Source organism: Eleutherodactylus coqui, chromosome 1, assembly GCF_035609145.1.
Source record: "Eleutherodactylus coqui strain aEleCoq1 chromosome 1, aEleCoq1.hap1, whole genome shotgun sequence".
Lineage (NCBI taxonomy): Eukaryota > Metazoa > Chordata > Amphibia > Anura > Eleutherodactylidae > Eleutherodactylus > Eleutherodactylus coqui.
In genome coordinates, this window is record NC_089837.1 from 258,837,938 (window position 1) to 258,857,913 (window position 19,976).

The window sequence follows — 19,976 nt, forward strand, 5'->3', positions numbered from 1 at the left end:
TGGGAGATGCATAGGCAACAACCTACTTACAAAACTCCTGGCCAATGCCTGTATTAAACAACTGAAGTCACTGCTGCACACTTCTAAGCTACTAAATAGCAATTATTTTATCCACAGAAATCATTCATTTACTACAGGGTATTTATGATATGGATACACACGAGAGCAAAGAAGCTCAAAAATAAAAATAAAAAAATGTATGATCTTTGACACATTCTATCAAATTGATCACTAGCTTAAAAGAACATTCTTTACAATCCATTTAAATTGTAACTGGGAATGGGCTTAAATTCAATGAAATATGAAATGCCCTATTTTAGGCATATCCATTAGAAGCAAAAGCCTGGCAGTAGCAAACGCCTCCATATCAGAACCACTTATTTTAATTGCAGTCCTGATTGAACCAGTCTCACGCTGAAATTATTTGAACCTCCCGATGATACATTTTCCTGATACAACCAGACGATTTGAAGAGTTCTACATTTGCATCCAAATTGGTTAGTTTATCTGTGGCATCTAATTTATTCCAGGTCAAAAACACTACTTATACCTCTTTAAAAGAAAAAGAAACAAAAACAAAGCAAAAAAAACCAAAACACACTTATGTTATGCACTTGTAGGTGTAACGACAAGTACCTAACATCCCACAGCTTCACACACGAAGCATTGGGAGTCTTGATATGGCGCACGCCGATACCCCTGAATAAAGCATTACACCAGGCTGCAAGCAGTGTGACACTCCAGAAATAAGATAGTAACCTGTGGCTTTCTTCCGTCTCTCATCCTTTTTCTCTTTCTTGCTTACTGCATTTTCCAAAACAGAGGCTTGTTTAAGATCTTCTTCCGTTACCAGAAATACAGGGTTCTTCTTCATCTCCTGGAAAATAAAACTGGAAAGTCACTACAGTCATTATGATATCAGGTTTAGGCATTTCTGAACAATATTGTATCCACGTTGTAATGCGCTCCTGTACCCAGAGTCTAGATTCTCAGAAACCGCGCTGCAAGGTTTTCAAGTCTACTGCTCTCTAGTCTTCCTATTAGGTTGAATCCCTCCTTACAAATACCACCTTTTGCAAGTCAATGGGTGCTTTTATGAGAATTGTTCCAAATCAGTATATAGAAATATAAAAAAAAGGTGTCTCATCACAAAAACCACACACACGACAGCATGTTTATTTATCTTCTGGCCCCTTGGACACAACTGAGCAGCTCCCATAGCCCAGTCCCAGAAGGGAGGTGACTGATGTGACCAGAGCCAACAGTGTCACCATACAAACTCCTGGCATTAGCACTCACATCCTGGGCACCATGGTGCGAGGAGTTTGGCATGGTAACATGGTGGCCTCCGAGTGGCTGCGGTAGTCACCTGACATTCGTTGGTGGTCTGTGCCAGGGACGGGAGTTACAGGAGCCACTCAGCTGTGTACTGGGGGTGAAAGACAGGAGAGTATGCTGTCTTTGGTTTTGTTTTAGCTCATGCTCAGCTGTTAAATACGTACATTTTTGACTACCTGAGGCGCACTGTGTATAGTATGCATTGGTAGCCTTACATACTACATGCTGCTCTGACCGACCAGCACTGCTCATGTGGACAACACTGGTTAATCATAGAAGTTGCAGTGTCTTATACTAATGATGTATACTAATACACAGGGTGCATCAGGTAATCAGACATGCGGTGCGGCCACCTTTGTTAGTCCAGGATCAAGGGGGCACTTTAAAGACCTGTCACATCTTTAGGTTAGCAAGGCCTGCTGCATACCTCTGCAGCTGTGGCCCTGCTGACACCATCATAGCCTTTCTTTTGTTTATTCTCACCCACGTTCTCGATGTCCTTAGATTCAACAGCTGGTGCTTGGAAAGTGTCCATCGGATGGTCTCCACCAGCCACTGCCGGGCAACACTGAATCTGAGCGACAAGGACTGGTGGGGAACGCTCACTAAAGAGAGCGGTGCAGGGAAACGGCAAATAATATGAGCAGAAACGATGCAATAGAGTCAGCTGGGCCAGGGCAGCAAACCTATGCAGCTAGCCCCGTTGACATGAGGACAATAAATTGCAATTTAGTCCCTTGATAACCTGAAAACTTTACACTGTTCCTGAAGCTTAATGCACAATACTGTAAAAAGTAAATGGCTGCACATTGCTCCATTCATTTCAATGGGGCTGACGCAAATAGTCGAGCACTTCTACTCAGCTATTACCAGCAACTCTATTGAAAATAAAGGCAGCACCATGCATGCACGGCCATTGCACCATTCCATCTGCAGGGGGTGCAGTAAGCCAGCAATGAGGAAGAAAGGTGACACGGGACGCCCATTGTCGGGATTAGTACGGCGCTCAGCAATAAGGCCTCCAGCACACTGATTTTCTCACTATCTTATAGATAGGTGCAGAAAATTTATTTTGGTACAGCCCCTTGGACCCCTTAAGGACATGGCCTATTTTGGGCATAAGGACGCAACGATTTTTGGCAGATTGTCATCTCCATTTTTCAAAAGCCGTAACTTTTTTATTTTTCCATCGACACGGCCGTATAAGGGTTTGCTTTTTGCGTGGCGAACTGTAGTTTGTATTGGTGCCAGGTTTTGGGTACATAGACTATATTATAAAACTTTTATTAATTTTTTTATGGTAGCAGGGGGAGAAAACACATCAATTCTGCCATAGATTTTTTTTTTTTTTTTTTTTTACAGCATTGATCATGACAATACATTTTTTCTGCGGGTCGGTAAAATTACAACGATACCAAAATTCGTATCTATATTTCTTAGCTTTTTTCCACTTTTCCGCAATATAAACCCTTTTTTTGATATTTTTTTTTAATTCGCTGTATTCAAAGTCCTATAACTTTTTTATTTTTCCACGTAGATCGCGGCAGGGAAGGGGTTAACAGTGGGGGAGGGGGTCTGTCCTAATGCACCCTTGCTGTTGCAGTGGGAGGCTGGCTATCAGTGACAAAGGCTCCCGCTTCTGATCTTGCGCTATCCGCAGGGCGTAAATGTACGTCCTGCTGTGTTAAGTACCAGGGAGCCAGGACGTACAGTTACGCCCTGTGGCGGGAAGGGTATTATCGTGTGAAGTCATTAGCAATTATTTTTCTGTGGTTGTCAGTTATATTTGTTGCACTGCTCGAAAGCTGAAATATTCACTGTTGTATACAATGGACGCGTAGTTAAAACATTAAACACTAGTATGAAAACTGTGTAAGAACCAAATTCCTGTACCTCATGTAGGAGTCTCTTTTGAGGTTTATAGTTAATTAAAAGCATAATATTTACATTTAAAAAAGGGTTGTCCAGTTGCACACTATTGATGGCCTATTCCTTAGGAATGAACCCCTGCCGATCAGCCATTTTCTGGGCTGTGGCACTGACCTGATGTGTGCAGGAAAATGAACAGCTCCATTCCTGCTGCAATGGCTTGGTATTACACCCATTCCTTTCAATGGGAACAAGCCCGGCCACTGCAGTGAAGAAATCAGATCAAGTCGGTGGGGTTCCCAGTTGTTCGTAGATCAGTGGTTGTCTATCAATGACCTATCCTGAGGTTTACAACCAGACATCCTCTTTAAATGGAATTTCCAGTTAGAGAAAAAAAAAAAAAAATCTTATGTGTAATGAAAATATTATAAAACGCATTTTAGCATCAATTCTTTGTGCTTTTCAAGATGCAATCAGCAAATTGAAAATGTCATGTACAGTTAATAGTCTACATTCTTCTGTCTAAGCACAACTTGACCAGGACAGATTTTCAGCACAATAACGTTAGTAAGACAGTGATTGCAAGCAGGGATCTTGAAAATCATGATCATCTGATAAGCAAACTATATGTAAAATTGCATAAACTTGTTATCCCACAACAAAAACACTAGCAGAAGACCGTAAAATCCCTTTAAGGCCGGCTGCACACAGGATGGGGGGGTGGGAATTGTATTGCGGAATCCACGGTCGGCGCTTGCACCATGAATCCACATCAAATTCCATTTGTTACAGCCTATGGAGAACAGCTGCTTCCTGTACAGGAGTAGAGATCAATTCCGGTTTCCGCTCGCGGGGGAAGGAAAAAAAAAAATTATGCTTCATTTTTGTGCGGGCTCTGCATGAACTGCTTCTGTCCGGACCATCCGCAGTACAGAAAAAAAAAAAACAGTTGCGTGCGGTTGCCGGCTTTGATAGATCCAGATTACACTGCGGGCTCCCGCATACGGAATCCGGCTCTGCTGTGTGCAGGCGGCCCAAGTCAAAAGTTGATTGATTTTAAAAAATTAATAGAAATTTGTGACTAAAATCATTCATACCTTTTCAGCTTTGTGTTGCATAAGATCATTAAAAATATTTGCACATTCATTTATAAACTTTTCACTGACAACAATATTGTCTCCAAAGACACAAGCAGAAGAGTTTTTATTCAATGTTCTCATGACTTGCTGAAGTAAGATTGAGACATCTTCCAAAGAAAAGCAGCTTGGTAACAACGGCTAGGAAAACAAATCAAGAAGAAAAAAGTAGGTCAAATATATGAATAAGCTTCCCACCTTACAAGTAATAAGCCAGTTGCTCAGAGCTTTGGTAAGGAGACCCGTGCTCAGTCTGAGATATACCTTTGTATTACAGATGCAAAAAAACACCGGAAAGAAGATGGTGTGTGAACTCGTCACCATCTTTATTGCTATTCAAGCAAACAAAATAAGGAACTGCAAAAAAATAAATAAACACACACACACTTTTCACAGCCTATTTTAAGCATTCAATCTAAAGAAATTGTAAATTCTACATAATTATATACACATGTCACACCAGGACTCCCTCCTGCAATCAGGCTATTGATGTGTGTATATGCGGGGCTCATCTTTAGATAAAATTGTTTTCCTGGCCTATACATTACACTTAAGTTAAAGACTGACTGGCTGGCTCCTGCACTAAGGTTCCCATTGATGTAGGAAGAAAAAAAAAATAAATAGATGAGGCCTCTGCAAATATATGGACAACACCACTACCCTCACATCTAAGACGACTAGCATGTCCTACCAGACAAGATCTTCTATGCGCTGCAGTAGAACACCTGTGGGTTATTTATTGGAATGCAGCACATGTGGAGTACAATTTGTAGGCTGCACTTCTTATAATTGGAGGTGCGGCTTATGAAATACATCTCTGGCTCTGCAACTAAGAAGGATTTTCTAAAAACGCAGTCTCTATGGTTTCTCCAGACATTTTCTGACAACACCACTCATGTCTTACGAGTTATCACTTCTGAAAAATTGAACCTTTCAAAGAAAGAAGGTGATTGAATTAAAAAGCTTTTAACTAGGAAAGCTTTCTGGCTACTGGAGTTGAAAACTCAGGCCTCCAGTGGTCTAAACTATGTACTTGTATTAAAAGAACTCTGGGTCTCATATATACTGTATTTTGTATGTTGAATTATAAGCTGATATGCCCAGCTTCACCCGAGTTAATTTGGTACTGGTGTTTATCTGGTGTCCACACGGAAAATCTTATGAAGTCGTGGTTACTTCAGAGATACAGAGGAAAAAAATATGTTCACCAGATAGAAGAGAGATTTTCCTTAGACTATGTGAAAATGCCACTACACAGAATGTCCACCTCTCACACACTGCTCATAACACACAGATCAGATAGATTCCTCTCAGTGTATAGGCAGATAGGAGAGAGATTTATCTCAGACTGTATGTGAAAATGCCACTACACAGAATAGCCACCTCACACGCTGCTCATAACACACAGATCAGATAGAGGAGAGATTTATCTCAGACTATATGTGAAAATGTCACCCCACAGAATGGGCCACCTCACACACTCATTTTTACCATGAAAGGTAAACTAAAGCCCCTTTTTATTCAAATTTCCTACCCAGACTGAAGGTTGCAGCCCCTTGTTATACTTAAAGGCATACTCCATCCCAGCAGTCCATGTCCACTTCCTTTTGTACTTTACAGACTTTCAATACATACAACAATCAGTTTAATTCCTGTCAGTATATACTCATATTTCTAAATGCATTTTGTTTTGCTGAGAAGATAACTGTCTCATATATTGTGGGGTACAGATATGTTATTAGTTACATAACATAGGAATGGTCGTGCCAAATTTCAAGTTTGTGCAGTACAGATGTGTGTTATTAGTTTCATTACATAGGGGGTCACTCACTTTTATGCATAGAATTGAATAATCAAGTTGCAACCCTTTACATTTCCAATATTTAGTATGCAAAGAATGGTCATGGCAAATTTCAAATTTGTGTGGTAAAAAATTTGTGTAATTAATTGTTGCATCGGGAAGTGAGAGAATTAGATTACTACGCAAAATTTGGACACATTCTTTTGCGCTTAGAATTGAATAATCGAGTTGGGACCCATTAGCTTTTCCTATTTTGGACATAATCTAGACTTGTGCCATATTTCATGTTTCTACGACATCGGGAAGTTGGAGAATTAGTGGCGAGTCAGCCAGTCAGTCCTTTCGTCATACATACATATATATAATGTATTCTACAACATTAATTAACTAAATGGCACATTCTGTTTATCAACACAAAAAGTTGACTTCAATCTTTCTATCTCTGAGGCCAACCTCACACAGGCAAGTCTGATAATCATGACACGATATCACACTCCCCAACATGAGGATTCCCTGTGGATGTGAGGAGTTTTTATGTCAATGTTTTGTTTTCAATGAGAGACCTCGCATCGTGTGCACCTAGCACGTAGCGCGGTGCTGCCGTCGGCCCCTTTGAAAACAATGTGTAATGCAATGCGAGAGCATGCACAAGATAGAACTTGCCACGCCATAATTTGTTTCCCGCATCGTACAGAAAACATCTCCCATATGTAGCAACCCATTCAAAAGAGTGAGATTCATATTCATGGAAGATTTCTGTGTCTCACAACGCACACATTTTATGCAGTTTTTTAAAAATTTGAAGGCGGCCTAAGACCTTCAATTATTCTAGGCTGTATCTTGCCAAGCAGGTCTACAATGACTCAAGAGACAGTGGTGGGGGAGGAGTACGTTAGGATTGCGTATTTTTTTCTTCTGATTATGTTCACATTGTGGGATACATAATGCATTACTTTGATATAGCAGACTTTTACGGACTCAACGATACGAAATGTGTTTTGTTTTATTATAAATATGGGAAGAGGGGTGTGGTGGGAGATGTGGGGGAAAAAATATATATATCTATATCTATGATATCTATCTAGAGATAATAAATATATGTAAAATGAAATAAAAATTTACAAATTCTTATAGGGGACTTGAACTTGTGATCGCTCCTGCATTTTAATGTAATACCATAGTACCACTACATTATACCATGATCTGATAGGCATGGCTGCATAGACAATCTGCAACGGGAAGCCCTGGGAGCCTTTAGAAGGTCCCCATCTGCCATGGCAACCAAATGGCACCAAACAATGGCATCGATAGGGGTGTGTTCAAGATCTCTAAACTCCGATCAGGCATTTAAATGCCTGTCAGAATTGAAGGTGGCATTTAAAGAGATAACAGTCGCGATCATCAGGAGCACTGAACGTGGCTGTTGCAGGAAAGTGTCAGCTGTCAAAGATAGCCGAAACCCAGATTGTATGGAGTGGAGTTAAACCCGATCCAGCTCCATACAAACCCAGAACGTCCATGACATAACTGTACGTCATGAAGCGTTAAGGGGTTATAAGTCTCCTCACACCCTCTAGGTGCTTTCCCCAAGTAGAAGTGATACCTTTCCCGACCAACATCTATGGGCTTCTCACTCAGTCAAGTCAGAAACCTACTGCACACTGATGAGGGGCAATTACCTCTAAACAACTGTCTGTGCATGGTTATCTTATCCTTCTGGAGAAGATTCTAGATGTGGAGTACACTCCCATTGTTACAAGGCTTGTTAAAAGGTCTGACCTTGACTTGCAGGAATGCTGTATTCCAGTAGGTGGCACCGTAGAGGCATTGTTTCATCGTTCCACCTATGCAGACATGTACCGTATATACCGGCGTATAAGACGACTTTTGAACCCCGAAAAATCTGCTCTGCAGTCGGGGGTCGTCTTATGCGCCGGTAATACAAAAAAAAAAAAAGTGTAAAAAAAAAAAAATTTTATTACTCACCTCCCACGGCGTTCTGTCGCGCTCCGGCAGGATGTCGCTCGCTCCGGCAGGCTGTCGCTCGCTCCTCGTCCCCGCCGCAGCATAGCTTTCTGAATGCGGGGCTTGAAATCCCCGCTTCCAGAAAGCTAATACACACGCCGGCAGCCATGACAGCATTGAATGGCTGTGATTGGCTAAAGCACACGTGGCTTCAGCCAATCACACTATTCAATGACATCATTGAATGGCTGTGATTGGCTGAAGGCGCACGTGTTAGCAATCACACCCATTCAATGATGTCATTGAATAGTGTGATTGGCTGAAGCCACGTGTGCTTTAGCCAATCACAGCCATTCAATGATGTCATGGCTGCCGGCGTGTGTATTAGCTTTCTGGAAGCGGGGATTTCAAGCCCCGCATTCAGAAAGCTATGCTGCGGCGGGGACGAGGAGCGAGCGACAGCCTGCCGGAGCGAGCGACATCCTGCCGGAGCGCGACAGAACGCCGTGGGAGGTGAGTAATAAAATTTTTTTTTTTTTCTCCACTGAATACCGGCGTATAAGGTGACAGTTGGGGGGTCGTCTTATACGCCCCGTCGCCTTATACGCCGGTATATACGGTACATCAGATCTAATCTGGTGTGCATTACTGGTACAATTTGTCACTTTCTGGCAAAAATTATACACGAGTGTGTCAGTCCACGCGGCAATACCCTCTCCTGAAAAGCCATGCCCTTTTTGTGGAAAGTGGTGGACAGCAGTGTCAGCCAAAGGTCATGCAGCAGATTTTGCAACTTTTCAACATGAGAAACCGGCGTTAAAACCTTTATGAAGGTCCCCATTGACTAAACACATACCTCTATATCCAGCCATGATCCTGAGCTCACAGCTTCTTCAACTGAGGCTTCCACCTGATCCACTATACTCTGACCAACACATACTGACTTCAAATAAATTATTGAGACGGATTTGTATCTTTTTTTGATATATCCAATTGGGTCTGGGATTCCGAGCCTAGATAAGGAATCATACTCTGAAAAATAAATGAGAGAATTAAACATTAAATAACAAAAAGGCCCTGTATTGAAACTAACGTATAAAAATTGACAATTTCTGTATGAAACTTATGACTAGTGTCAAGTAGGATAGGAAAAACATTTGTACAAACTGTACTACAGTATACTGAATGCACTGGGCTTCTACTGAATGTGCATCAGGAAATGACCTACTGTATAAATCATGTTTTTATGCCAATCATTTTTTTAAAGAATTTTTATTTTTTTTTTTGTATTTCAATGCCACAATCAACACTTAAAATGGTCTACGTTACATGCTTTTTCAAAAATTCACCCATCCAGTGGTTAGGTGAAAACTGACAGTTTGGTGGGGGTCCAACTGCTGGAACCCTCACTGATCCCAAGTGTAGGGATTCTGTCAGTCCCCATATGAACAAAGTGGAGGTCACACAAGCGCACTATTGTGCCATTAGTTTGAAGAAGAAAAAAAAGCGCTGAGCAATCTCTGGCACATTCATTAAAAATGAATGGATTGGTAGCGCACCTGTGATCCGTTTGAAACTGGACAGACCCCTGCTCTTGACATCGGTCAAGGTCCCAGTGGTCAGACTCCCAGCAATTTATCAGTCTTCACCTAACCAGTGGATGAGTGAAAACTTGAAAAAACATGAACTTACTGGAAGATCCTTTTAAACATCTCGATAAACATAACACAGGATGCCTGATTCACAGCAGGTCACAGCTTATCTACTCCCTCTCACTGCACAAGTCACACAACCTGTCTAGAAGTCTCCCATTGAACTCAATGGGTCAGCTACTCTCCATTGTATGAATCTTGGTGGGCTCCATAGTAATTTATAAACAGCTTAAAAAAAACCATCCATAAGCCATTAGCTGGCTTTAATTAGTCAAAAACACACACAAAACACACCTGTATAGTGTAGGTCATACATTCCCTTTAAAGAGTGAATACAAATTTAAATGTCAATTTAAAGCTTATTCACAGAAAGACGCTACATAGAAATGTGCGCATCTTTTAACCCCTTCCCGCCACAGGATGTAAATGTACGTCATGGCAGAGGGGTATTTAACGCACCAGGATGTACATTTACGTCCTGTGGATAGTGAGAGATCAGAAGAGATCCCGTACTATCCATCAGCGGGAGCGGGCTGTCACCGACAGCCAGCCTCCTGCTGCAACAGCTGGGGTGCATCGGGACAGCACCCACGCTGGGGACTCCTTCCCTGTCACGATCTATGTACATTGCGGCAGGGAAAGGGTCCACAGAAAGAGTGCGCTCCCTCTCGGACGTCATCAGGCTCTCGCGATGTAATCGCAAAGAGCCCGGCAGGTTGCCATGGCAACAGAACGCCAGCTAGAGGCGTCTTGTACAGCCACTACCAGTTATTGCTAATACTTGCAATAAGGCATTGCAGGACAGAAATAGCAATCATAGGAGCTATGGTGCAAGTCCCCCACAGGGACATAAATAGTGTTAAAAAAAAACAAAAAAAACTTTTTTCCATATTAGCACAAAAAAAAAAGTATCCGTATCCGTAACGACGCTTACAATTGATTGAAAATGCTTTTTATCCTGCACAGCAAAAAGCATAAAAAACAGATGCAAAATGCTTATTTTTTTCCATTTTGCCTCACAAAAAACGCAATAAGAATGATAAAAAAAGCTGTATGTACCTAAAAATTGTACTAATAAAAACTATACCTCATCTTGTAAAAAAAATAAGCCCTCACAGAGCTCTGTACGTGGACTTCAGATGCAGTGATACAGAAAAAAAAACCATTTTCCAATAAAGAGTTTTTATTGCGGAAAAGTGGAAAAACTTAAAAAGAAAAAAAACGAATTTGGTATCGTTGTAATCGTACCAATCCACAGAAAAATTATATTGTGACATTTAGGGCTTAGTCACACGGGTGCATCCGGGCGCCAATGCGCCCGTCTTACTGGTGGATAAGACGGCCGCACTGCAGGTGTGGAGAAAGAACACATGACCGACTCCATTGCCGGTCAAGTGTTCCTTCCTCTGGGGCTGCAGAGAGTCGTCCGCACCTGAAGTGTGGCCGTCTTCTTCGTGCAGGAAGACGGGCGCATCGGCGCCCGGCTGCGCCCGTGTGACTAAGCCTTTAAGCTGCATGATTAACGCTGTAAAAAAAATAAATAAATAAATAAATCTATGGCAGAATTGATGCATTTTCTCTCCCTACCATAAAAAAAAATGTAATAAAAGTTTTACAATATAGTCTATGTACACAAAAATGGTACTAATAAAAAAAATGGATTATACCTACCCGATAATCGGGTTTCCAGGAGTCTCCACGACAGCACCAATTGAGATTGCCTCCTCCTGATAGGACAGGAACACACTGAGAGGTTAAAAGCTCCCCCCCTTCCCCACTTTCCTCAGTGGATTCTAACGAATTGCCGGGGTAGGAGCTCAACTTAAATTTCTTCCCTTAACCGGGGTTTTTTTGTTGATCATAAAATTATATTATATATTTATTTATTTTTTATATTATATTCTATAGTTTCTTTTCTATCCATTTAGGAGGGGAAGGTACGGGTGCTGTCGTGGAGACTCCTGGAAACCTGATTATCAGGTAGGTATAATCCATTTTTTCCCCCAGTCGTCTCCACGACAGCACCAATTGAGACGTACCAACTAAAGTTTATTAGGGTGGGATTGCTGCCGAGAGGACTTTGCGGCCGAAGGCCATGTCCTCGTCCTGCTGCACTTTTACCCTATAATGTTTAATGAACGTGGGGGGTCTTTTCCAGACTGCGGCCTTGCATATCTGCTCGACCGAAGCTGAGCTATGTTCGGCCCATGAGGATGCTACTGCCCTTGTAGAATGGGCTTTAAGAGCTAAGGGGATTTCCTTCCCGAGGGCCTTATAGGACTCTATGATGGCCAGGCGGATCCACCTGGCTATGGAGTTTTTTGCCGCTTTGTTCCCTTTATTTGGGCCACTGAACTGGATGAACAGGTTGTCGTCCCGTCTCCAGTGGCTTGTCGCATCTATGTAGCCTAGGACTGCTCTCCTGACGTCCAGGCAGCTTAGGATTTTTAGGTTTTAGGTTTGCTAAAAAAAAAAAAAATGAGGGAATTATTACGTCCTGGGACCTATGAAAATGTGATACCACCTTTGGCATGAAGGCAGGGTCCGTTTTAAATACTAATTTGGAGTCCGAGATTTTTAGAAATGGGTGGCGGATAGACAAAGCCTGAAGCTCGCTAACCCTCCTCGCAGACGTGATGGCTACTAGAAAAACGGTCTTGATCGTAAGCATTTTTATCGGTAGTGCTTTGATCGGCTCGAATGGTTCCGCTGACATGGCCCTTAGAACCCAATTAAGGTTCCAGTCTGGAACAAGTTTTATGGGTCTAGGTCGTAATCTAGCTGCTGCTGTCAGGAACCTGTTGACCCATCTATTGTCCGCGAACTTTGTGTCGCATATAGCGCTAAGGGCTGTGACCTGGACCTTCAGGGTACTTGGAGAGAGGCCCATCTGTAGGCCCTCCTGCAAGAATTCTAAGATCAAAGGGATGCTCGGGATAGAATCCCCAGAATCCCTTCCCTGTCTCCATGAGGAGAACCTTCTCCAAACCTTCTGGTAGATAAGGTGGGTCGTCTTTTTTCTGCTGGACATTAACGTTTCTACCACTCTTTGTGAGAATCCCTTCCCCCTTAGTGAGGATTCCTCAAGAGCCATGCTGTTAAGTGGAGTCTATCTAAGCCCGGGTGGTTCAGTGGCCCCTGTGATAGCAGATCTGTCCAGGTCGGAAAGGTGACTGGGTCCTGGACACTCAATGTTGTCAGAAGACCGAACCAACTTCTCTTGGGCCAGAAGGGGGTCACCAGGATTAGCGTGCATACCTGGGTTCTGAAATGTTGTAAGACCCTGGGGATCAGCGGTATCGGAGGAAACGCGTACGCTAGCCCCTTTCCCCAGTCCTGGCCTAGGGCGTCTGGGTCTGCCTCCTGCTGAGGAAGTCCGCTTTTTGGTTTAGCGTCCCTTTTAAGTGTGTTGCCGTGATCGAAAGGATCCGGCCCTCTGCCCAGTGGAAGATTTTCTGCTAAATGTTTTGCAGGGCAGGAGACCTTGTGCCCCCCTGGTGCCGAATATGGGCGACCGTGGTGGTATTGTCCGACAGTATCTTTATATGCTGGTTCCGTAGCGAGTTTTCTAACTGCTATAGAACCCGCCATACGGCCTGTAGCTCTCTGTAATTGGAGGATTGTTCTTTTATCCTTTGGGACCACGGGCCCTGAAAGAACTGGTTCCCCACATGCGCTCCCCATCCCCAGGCGCTTGAGTCCGTTGTGATGTGCGTGGCTGGGTTTTGTAGCCAATTAACCCCTTCCTGCAGGTTCGCTGGGGATATCCACCAACATAGGGATGTTTTCACTGTGTTTGGGATATACATTTTTGTCCCTAGCGAGGACTGCTTTTTGTCCCATGTGGATAGGACGGAGGCCTGTAGAGCTCTAGTGTGAGCCTGGGCCCATGCTACTCCGGGAATGCATGATGTTAGGCTTCCCAGGAGAGACATGGCTTCCCGAATTGTGCATGATCGTTTCTGTAGGAAGGATCTGACCAGCCTTTGGATTTTTTGTATTTTTTCCTCGGGCAGGCAGGAGCATTGTAATTCTGAGTTGAGCGTTATGCCCAAAAATGTCTTCTTCCTGTCGGGGTCTAAGCTGGATTTTTCCCAGTTTATGATCCATCCTAGAGACTGGAGGAGTTCTAGCACTATCTTTAGGTGCTTCGTTAGTAGTTCCCTGGACTCTGCTATTATTAAAATATCGTCCAGGTAGGGTATTATTAGGATCGACTTTTTCCTCAGGTAGGCAGCTACCTCTGCCATAATTTTGGTAAAAATTCTGGGTGCTGAGGAGATCCCGAAAGGCAGGCATCTGAATTGGTGGTGCTCTATTCCTTTGCCCATATCCACTGCGAACCTCATCCGCTGTTTCCCGCAGAGTTTTCTTACTAGGAAGAGCCTGGAATAATGGCCCTGAGTTTCCTCGTTTTGCGGTACGGGGGATATTGCGTTTAGATGTTGCAGGTCCCGAACGCTCTGCCTTAGTAAGTGTAACTGTTGCCCTGAGCCTCCTGTGATAATGAATTTCCTTCTGGGGAGGGACACCAGTTCTATCCGGTATCCCTGCTGTAGGATCTTTGGGATCCATGGGCCTTCGCAAATTGTGGCCCATTGGTCCACAACGTTCCCCAGCCTTGCCCCTACGGAGCTGGCGTCAGGGTCTCTGCTTGGGCTCCCCCTGGTGGGGATTAAAGAGGATATTTCTCCCTCTGCCCCCCTTGGGGTAACTCCAGCGGCCTGTCTTGCCCTTGCCTTGGTAGGCCTCGGGCTGTTGCCCTGGGGTTCGGAAGAAGGTCTTCCCTCTCTGCGGCTTTTCTTCCGGGAATCCCTTCTTTTTGTCGGCCGCCTTCTCCAGGATTTTGTCTAGGTCTGGTCCGAACAAAAACTGACCGTAGAACGGGAGGGCGCATAGTTTATTTTTTGAGGCTAAGTCGCCTGACCATGATTTCAGCCATAGTACTCTTCTGGCTGAGTTAGATCGGGCTGTAGCTTTTGCCGAGAGTTTAACCGTTTCGGCCGCGGCATCCGCTAGGAAATTTGTTGCCATACGCAGGATAGGTGGGGAATTTAGGATCTGTTCCCTTGGCGTTTTATTGGTTAAGTGTAGCTCCAGCTGTTCGAGCCATACCCCCAGAGTGCGCGCCACGCAAGTGGCTGCGATCCCTGGCCTAAGTATGTTTGCCGCTGCCTCCCATGATTTTTTTAGAAGGCCTTCGGCTTTGCGATCCATGGGATCTTTTAACTGTGCGGCGTCCTCAAAGGGCAGGCTCGTCCTCCTAGCTACTTTGGCCACTGGGACGTCTACCTTGGGTATCTTTTCCCAGCTTGCGCAAACTTCCTCCTCGAATGGGTACCTTCTTTTTACCCCTCTAGCGGAGAAGGAACCTGCGTCTGGTTTCTTCCACTCCTTTTGGATAATTTTAATGTTTTTGTGGACAGGGAAGGTATGTTTATGCCTCTCCCCTAGTCCCCCGAATATCTCATCTTGCAGGGTGCGTGGTTCTCTGGGCTCTTCCATTTTTAATCAATTCCGTTAAGTCGGCTTGATGGAATAAGTATCTTTTGTAGTCCTCTTCATCTGAGAACTCCTCGGCCGCCTGTTCCTCTTGCTCCGATCCGATAGTACTCTCGGAGTCAGAAGGCTCGTCGGGAACATACGCCTTTTTCTGGCGTTTGTCTGGCGGCGCCAGCTGTGACGTTAGGGCTGATCGAACCTCCTCCTTCACCAGCTTCCTAACGTCATCCAGGAATCCCCCCGATTCCTCTTTGACTAGCCTAGCTACGCATGCCTTGCATAGAGGCCTCTGGTACGTAGCTGGCAGTCTCATCCCGCACTCCACACATTTTTGGGGTTTTGTTCTGGGGGGGTTGTCTTTTTTATCCCCGGCCGCTGAGGCTGAGGTTTCAGCTATCTCTGGGGCTGGAGCACTCATTACTGTACCGGTGCTGCAGACACCCTGCGACCTGTAGTGCTGGTCCACCTTCTGGCTTCTCTCAGGTTCCTTATTTTGAATTTTCGCGCTCCTGCGCTAAGCCCCGCCCCCTCCATGCGGCTCCTGATGCGAGCGTGATGACGTCATCACGCTGGACACGTGACGCGACGTCCCGCCCCCTGCCATCAAAGGGCTTCCTGGAGCACCGCGCTGTGACTATACGAGGAGGAGGAGGGGGACTGAGGCTCCCGCTTTGTACCCCCCATGGGCTGCCGCGGGAGGAACCTGGCCCGGGGGTTACCACCCCATGTGGCGTCCCGGGAGTCGTTTGGCTGGGAAGGGAGGACAGGCTGACCTACTGCCCTCCGATCCGCCTGTGAGTAGATTCTGGCTGGCTTCTCCACCAGCCCCTCTCAGAGATCCTGCCTCCTGGCAGGACAGGAAGACACTGAGGAAAGTGGGGAAGGGGGGGAGCTTTTAACCTCTCAGTGTGTTTCTGTCCTATGAGGAGGAGGCAATCTCAATTGGTGCTGTCGTGGAGACGACTGGGGGAAAGTACAGTTAGCCATGCAAAAAACAAGCCCTTATACGGCCGCGTCGACGGAAAAATAAAAAGATATAGCTTTTGAAAAATGGAGATGAAAATCCGCCAAAAATCGTTGCGTCCTTATGCCCAAAATAGGCCATGTCCTTAAGGGGTTAAAAAATGTACTGCATTACTTGGATCTCATTTAAAGGGAATCTGTCACCTACTTTTAGCCCTATAAATTAAGGTTATGGAGTTCGCGGATGCAATTTTTTTTTTTTTTTACACTTAACTTTCCCCCAATTTCCCCAGTGTGCATAGTCCTACCATTCTAATTTTATAATGGGCAGACTATTTAGTAGCGCCGCTCGATGCATTTAGCACTCACACTGAAGGAACAATGGGGAAGGCGTATAACAGTACATTCCCAGACTCCACCGGTCACTCACCTTCAGGCCTAAAAGTAGGTGACAGGTTCCCATTAAAGTGAATGTCCACTTTATTTTTAATTTTAGGTAAAACATACAGTGCTGATTTCTTCCTAAAATACATCTTTATACAGGTAAGACCTAAGGGTCTTTTTACACGGGACATTACTGTGAATGGAGGCAGCTGGCTGTTCAGAGCTGCACAACTGCCAGTTTACACAAACTGATCGTTGCTTGCATAAACTGAATGACAAGTCATAAGGGGACACATTAACGCTCGTGTTCAGTCACAATTATTGTTCATCATTAAATGATTCAGCAATAAACTGAACGATAATTATTTTGTACAAATGAGCCCTAAGTTTCTGATCTCCAACTCATCATAAGGATAGATTTACCAGCACAACAGCTGAGGATATAGGACCGTGTTGGCAAACCTATGGCACGTGCACCGATGTCTGGTCACCATGAAGGATATTACCTTTGTTACACAGGAGGAGAGAAGTGAGTAGGCGTTGGGCGCACACACTTCCACCCGCAGCTGTGCTTTGAAGACAAGGAGGAGGCAAGTATATCAGTCTCAGGGAGGTGCTATTACTACTGGAGCCACAGTGGGGGTGGGAAGTAACACTATTGCTACTGGGGCCACTAATGGGGTTCCCCATTACTACCATGGCCACTCTGCACGTGGCAGCATACCTCCAAGCTGACTTTGAGTATGTTTACACGTGACGGAAATGCTGCGGATCCTCGCAGTGGAACTTTCTGTATCCAAATATACATGAGTTTTGCACAGAGCTAGAATTTAAATAAGACTGTTGCGATGTGCAAAGTGTGTGGAATTGCCGTTTGAAACTGTATAACTGCTATTTAGTCACATCGGATTTGTAGTCACACTGTGAATTAAGCCTGAGGTCTGCTAGTTATACATTTCTCACTGTGATGATGATTAGTCAAAAGGCGATTTAAACACAGTCCATTTTATGTGTATTGTAATTGGCAAATGTCCTGCTTCTCCGTTAACCCCCTCCTATTTCTTTTTTTCGCCAACACAAACAAACCGTAGTACAGAATGTCACATTATATAGAAAATAAAGAGCTAGACTCCGGGGGCAGAAAGTGAAAAGCCAGCTTTTTCATGCCAGGAGCTGCATTCTCTAAATCACCTTCATGTAGCTGAAAACAAGATGCACAAAGACCTCCTTGTTTCTTTAACACAGAAGAGAAGAGTTACCTAGGTAACCGTTTTGCTTGAAAAAGGCGTCTATCCAGTTGCTCTGTGTTCTGGCGTAGATGTCAGGAATAAACACAGCCTTATCCTGTCTTCCGCCGACCACTGTGCCCTTTAAACGTCCACTGTTAACAAGTTCTTCCAACAGTGCTGTGAAAAAAAAGGGATTAAAAAGCATTTCTTTGAAAAATGTCTAAATGGTGCTTCTTAATTGTCAGGACAGGCTGGAACACACTGCATACAGATGTAAGCCGTGCTGGAGAAGTAGCCTTTAGTCAACCAGAACAGAAGGTTCATACAATACAAGGTAAAAACAGATTTTGAAGCCCCACACACAAACCTTCACCACCTGAACCCACCAATTTCAGCAGGATCACACGATTGTTGAATGTGTATGGGTTCTCAACTTTCCGCCAGCAAATGATGCCAGGATAAAGGATGAAACGTACCATTTAAACACCCAAGCCCCTTGTTCCTCTTGGAGATAGCTATAGCCAGGCAGCTCTGATGGCGGCTTTTCTCCACAAAATACAAGAACGCTTGGCCAAAAGTTTGTTACAGCTATGGAAGGTGCATGAGAGCCATTAGGCTTAGGAAAACTTTTTCTCGTGTGCCCTATAAAATGCATAAAGAATGGTGCTCCAACTGAGTTTTCCACCCCTCTATTTGACAATGGGACACATTTACGAATCAAATATTTAGTGTAAACGCAGACCAGACAGTCTGAAGATGTGCCACATTTCCCATGGTGGCTCACACTATCTGATACATTTGGTCCATATTGCTAGATGTGTTATAGACACCTTGCCTAACTTTGCAAAATATTGGTAGAGTAAGCAAACCAGTATGGTGTTTCCAATTCTTGACATAGGTTGTCACAAGAGATGAGCGAGTATACTCGCTAAGGCACAGTACTCGAGCGAGTAGTGCCTTAGCCGAGTATCTGCCCGCTAGTCTCTAAAGATTCAGGGGCCGGCGGGGGCGGGGAGCGATGGGGGAGAGCGGAGAGGAATGGAGGGAAGAGCTCTCCCTCTCTCCCCCCCGCCGCAACTCACCTGTCACCAGCGCCGGCCCCCGAATCTTTAGAGACGAGCGGGGAGATACTCGGCTAAGGCACTACTCGCTCGAGTAATGTGCCTTAGCGAGTATACTCGCTCATCTCTAGTTGTCACATTTTAAGCCACACCCTTATGGAGATACAAAACACATAACAGATATAGAGCACGGTATGTCCTCCCACCTCCCCACCCCCAAAGAATCAATTGTTTGATTTTTTTTTTTATGTTTTAATTTTTTTAATCAAAACAATGAAATGAATAAAACTACTAATGATGAAACACTTACAGTATAGAAGATACTCTGGGAAACCATACTGAGAAATCAAACTGATCACCGGCGTGGGTCTAAAACAGAAAAAAAAACAGAAGACAAAAACACACCACTGATCACTATTGCACTTGTTTGATTGAACTTGAAGAAATATCTGAACTTTCCTGTGGAAGGTCTTCCACTGTTTTTATGCTGTAGCACATTTTATTGATAAAACCAGTAATAGTTACACCACTCAAGAGCTGCATGATGAATTACTTCTTTCTAAAGCTACTTTCACACTGCACTCTATGTCAAGAGCACTTCCCAATGTATACCTCCAACATGGCACTGTATAAGCATACAATTACATATGTTGGACGTATTCAATGCCCATGGGCCCTTCCAATGTGTATATTGAAAAAAAAACAAAAAAAAAAAACACAGGCAGTGAAAGCTTTTATATTTATATATATATATATATATATATATATATATATATATATATATATATATATATATATATATATATATATATATATATAGCTTTCACTGCCTGTGTTTTTTTTGTTTTTTTTTAACTGGATACGTTTGTAGTTAATAGCCCAGTATTCCATACAGTGCAAAGAGAGAGTATATTAGAAATAAAAAAGTAATAGTATAAATAGAGAAGTCCTGCAGCACCACTTTCAATACCCAAACATGGGGAAGAATTCTCTGCACAGCCGATCAATAAAGGTGAACCGACCTTTGTATATTGCAAACTTGATAAGAAGGAGATCCGCAGCAGACAAGGAGATGA

At 43.8% G+C, this 19,976-nt stretch overlaps 1 protein-coding gene across 1 annotated transcript in view; it reads right to left on the bottom strand.

Moving 5' to 3' along the window:
* Positions 1-19,976, bottom strand: part of UFL1 (UFM1 specific ligase 1) — a 54,681-nt gene that overhangs the window by 18,828 nt on the left and 15,877 nt on the right. The window contains exons 7-11 of the mRNA XM_066608264.1: positions 19,211-19,269; positions 17,870-18,016; positions 8,966-9,141; positions 4,305-4,484; positions 760-877 (exon numbers count right to left, since the gene is read on the bottom strand). Coding sequence (XP_066464361.1) covers positions 760-877; positions 4,305-4,484; positions 8,966-9,141; positions 17,870-18,016; positions 19,211-19,269 — 680 coding nt within the window. The remainder of the gene's footprint in view (positions 1-759; positions 878-4,304; positions 4,485-8,965; positions 9,142-17,869; positions 18,017-19,210; positions 19,270-19,976) is intronic.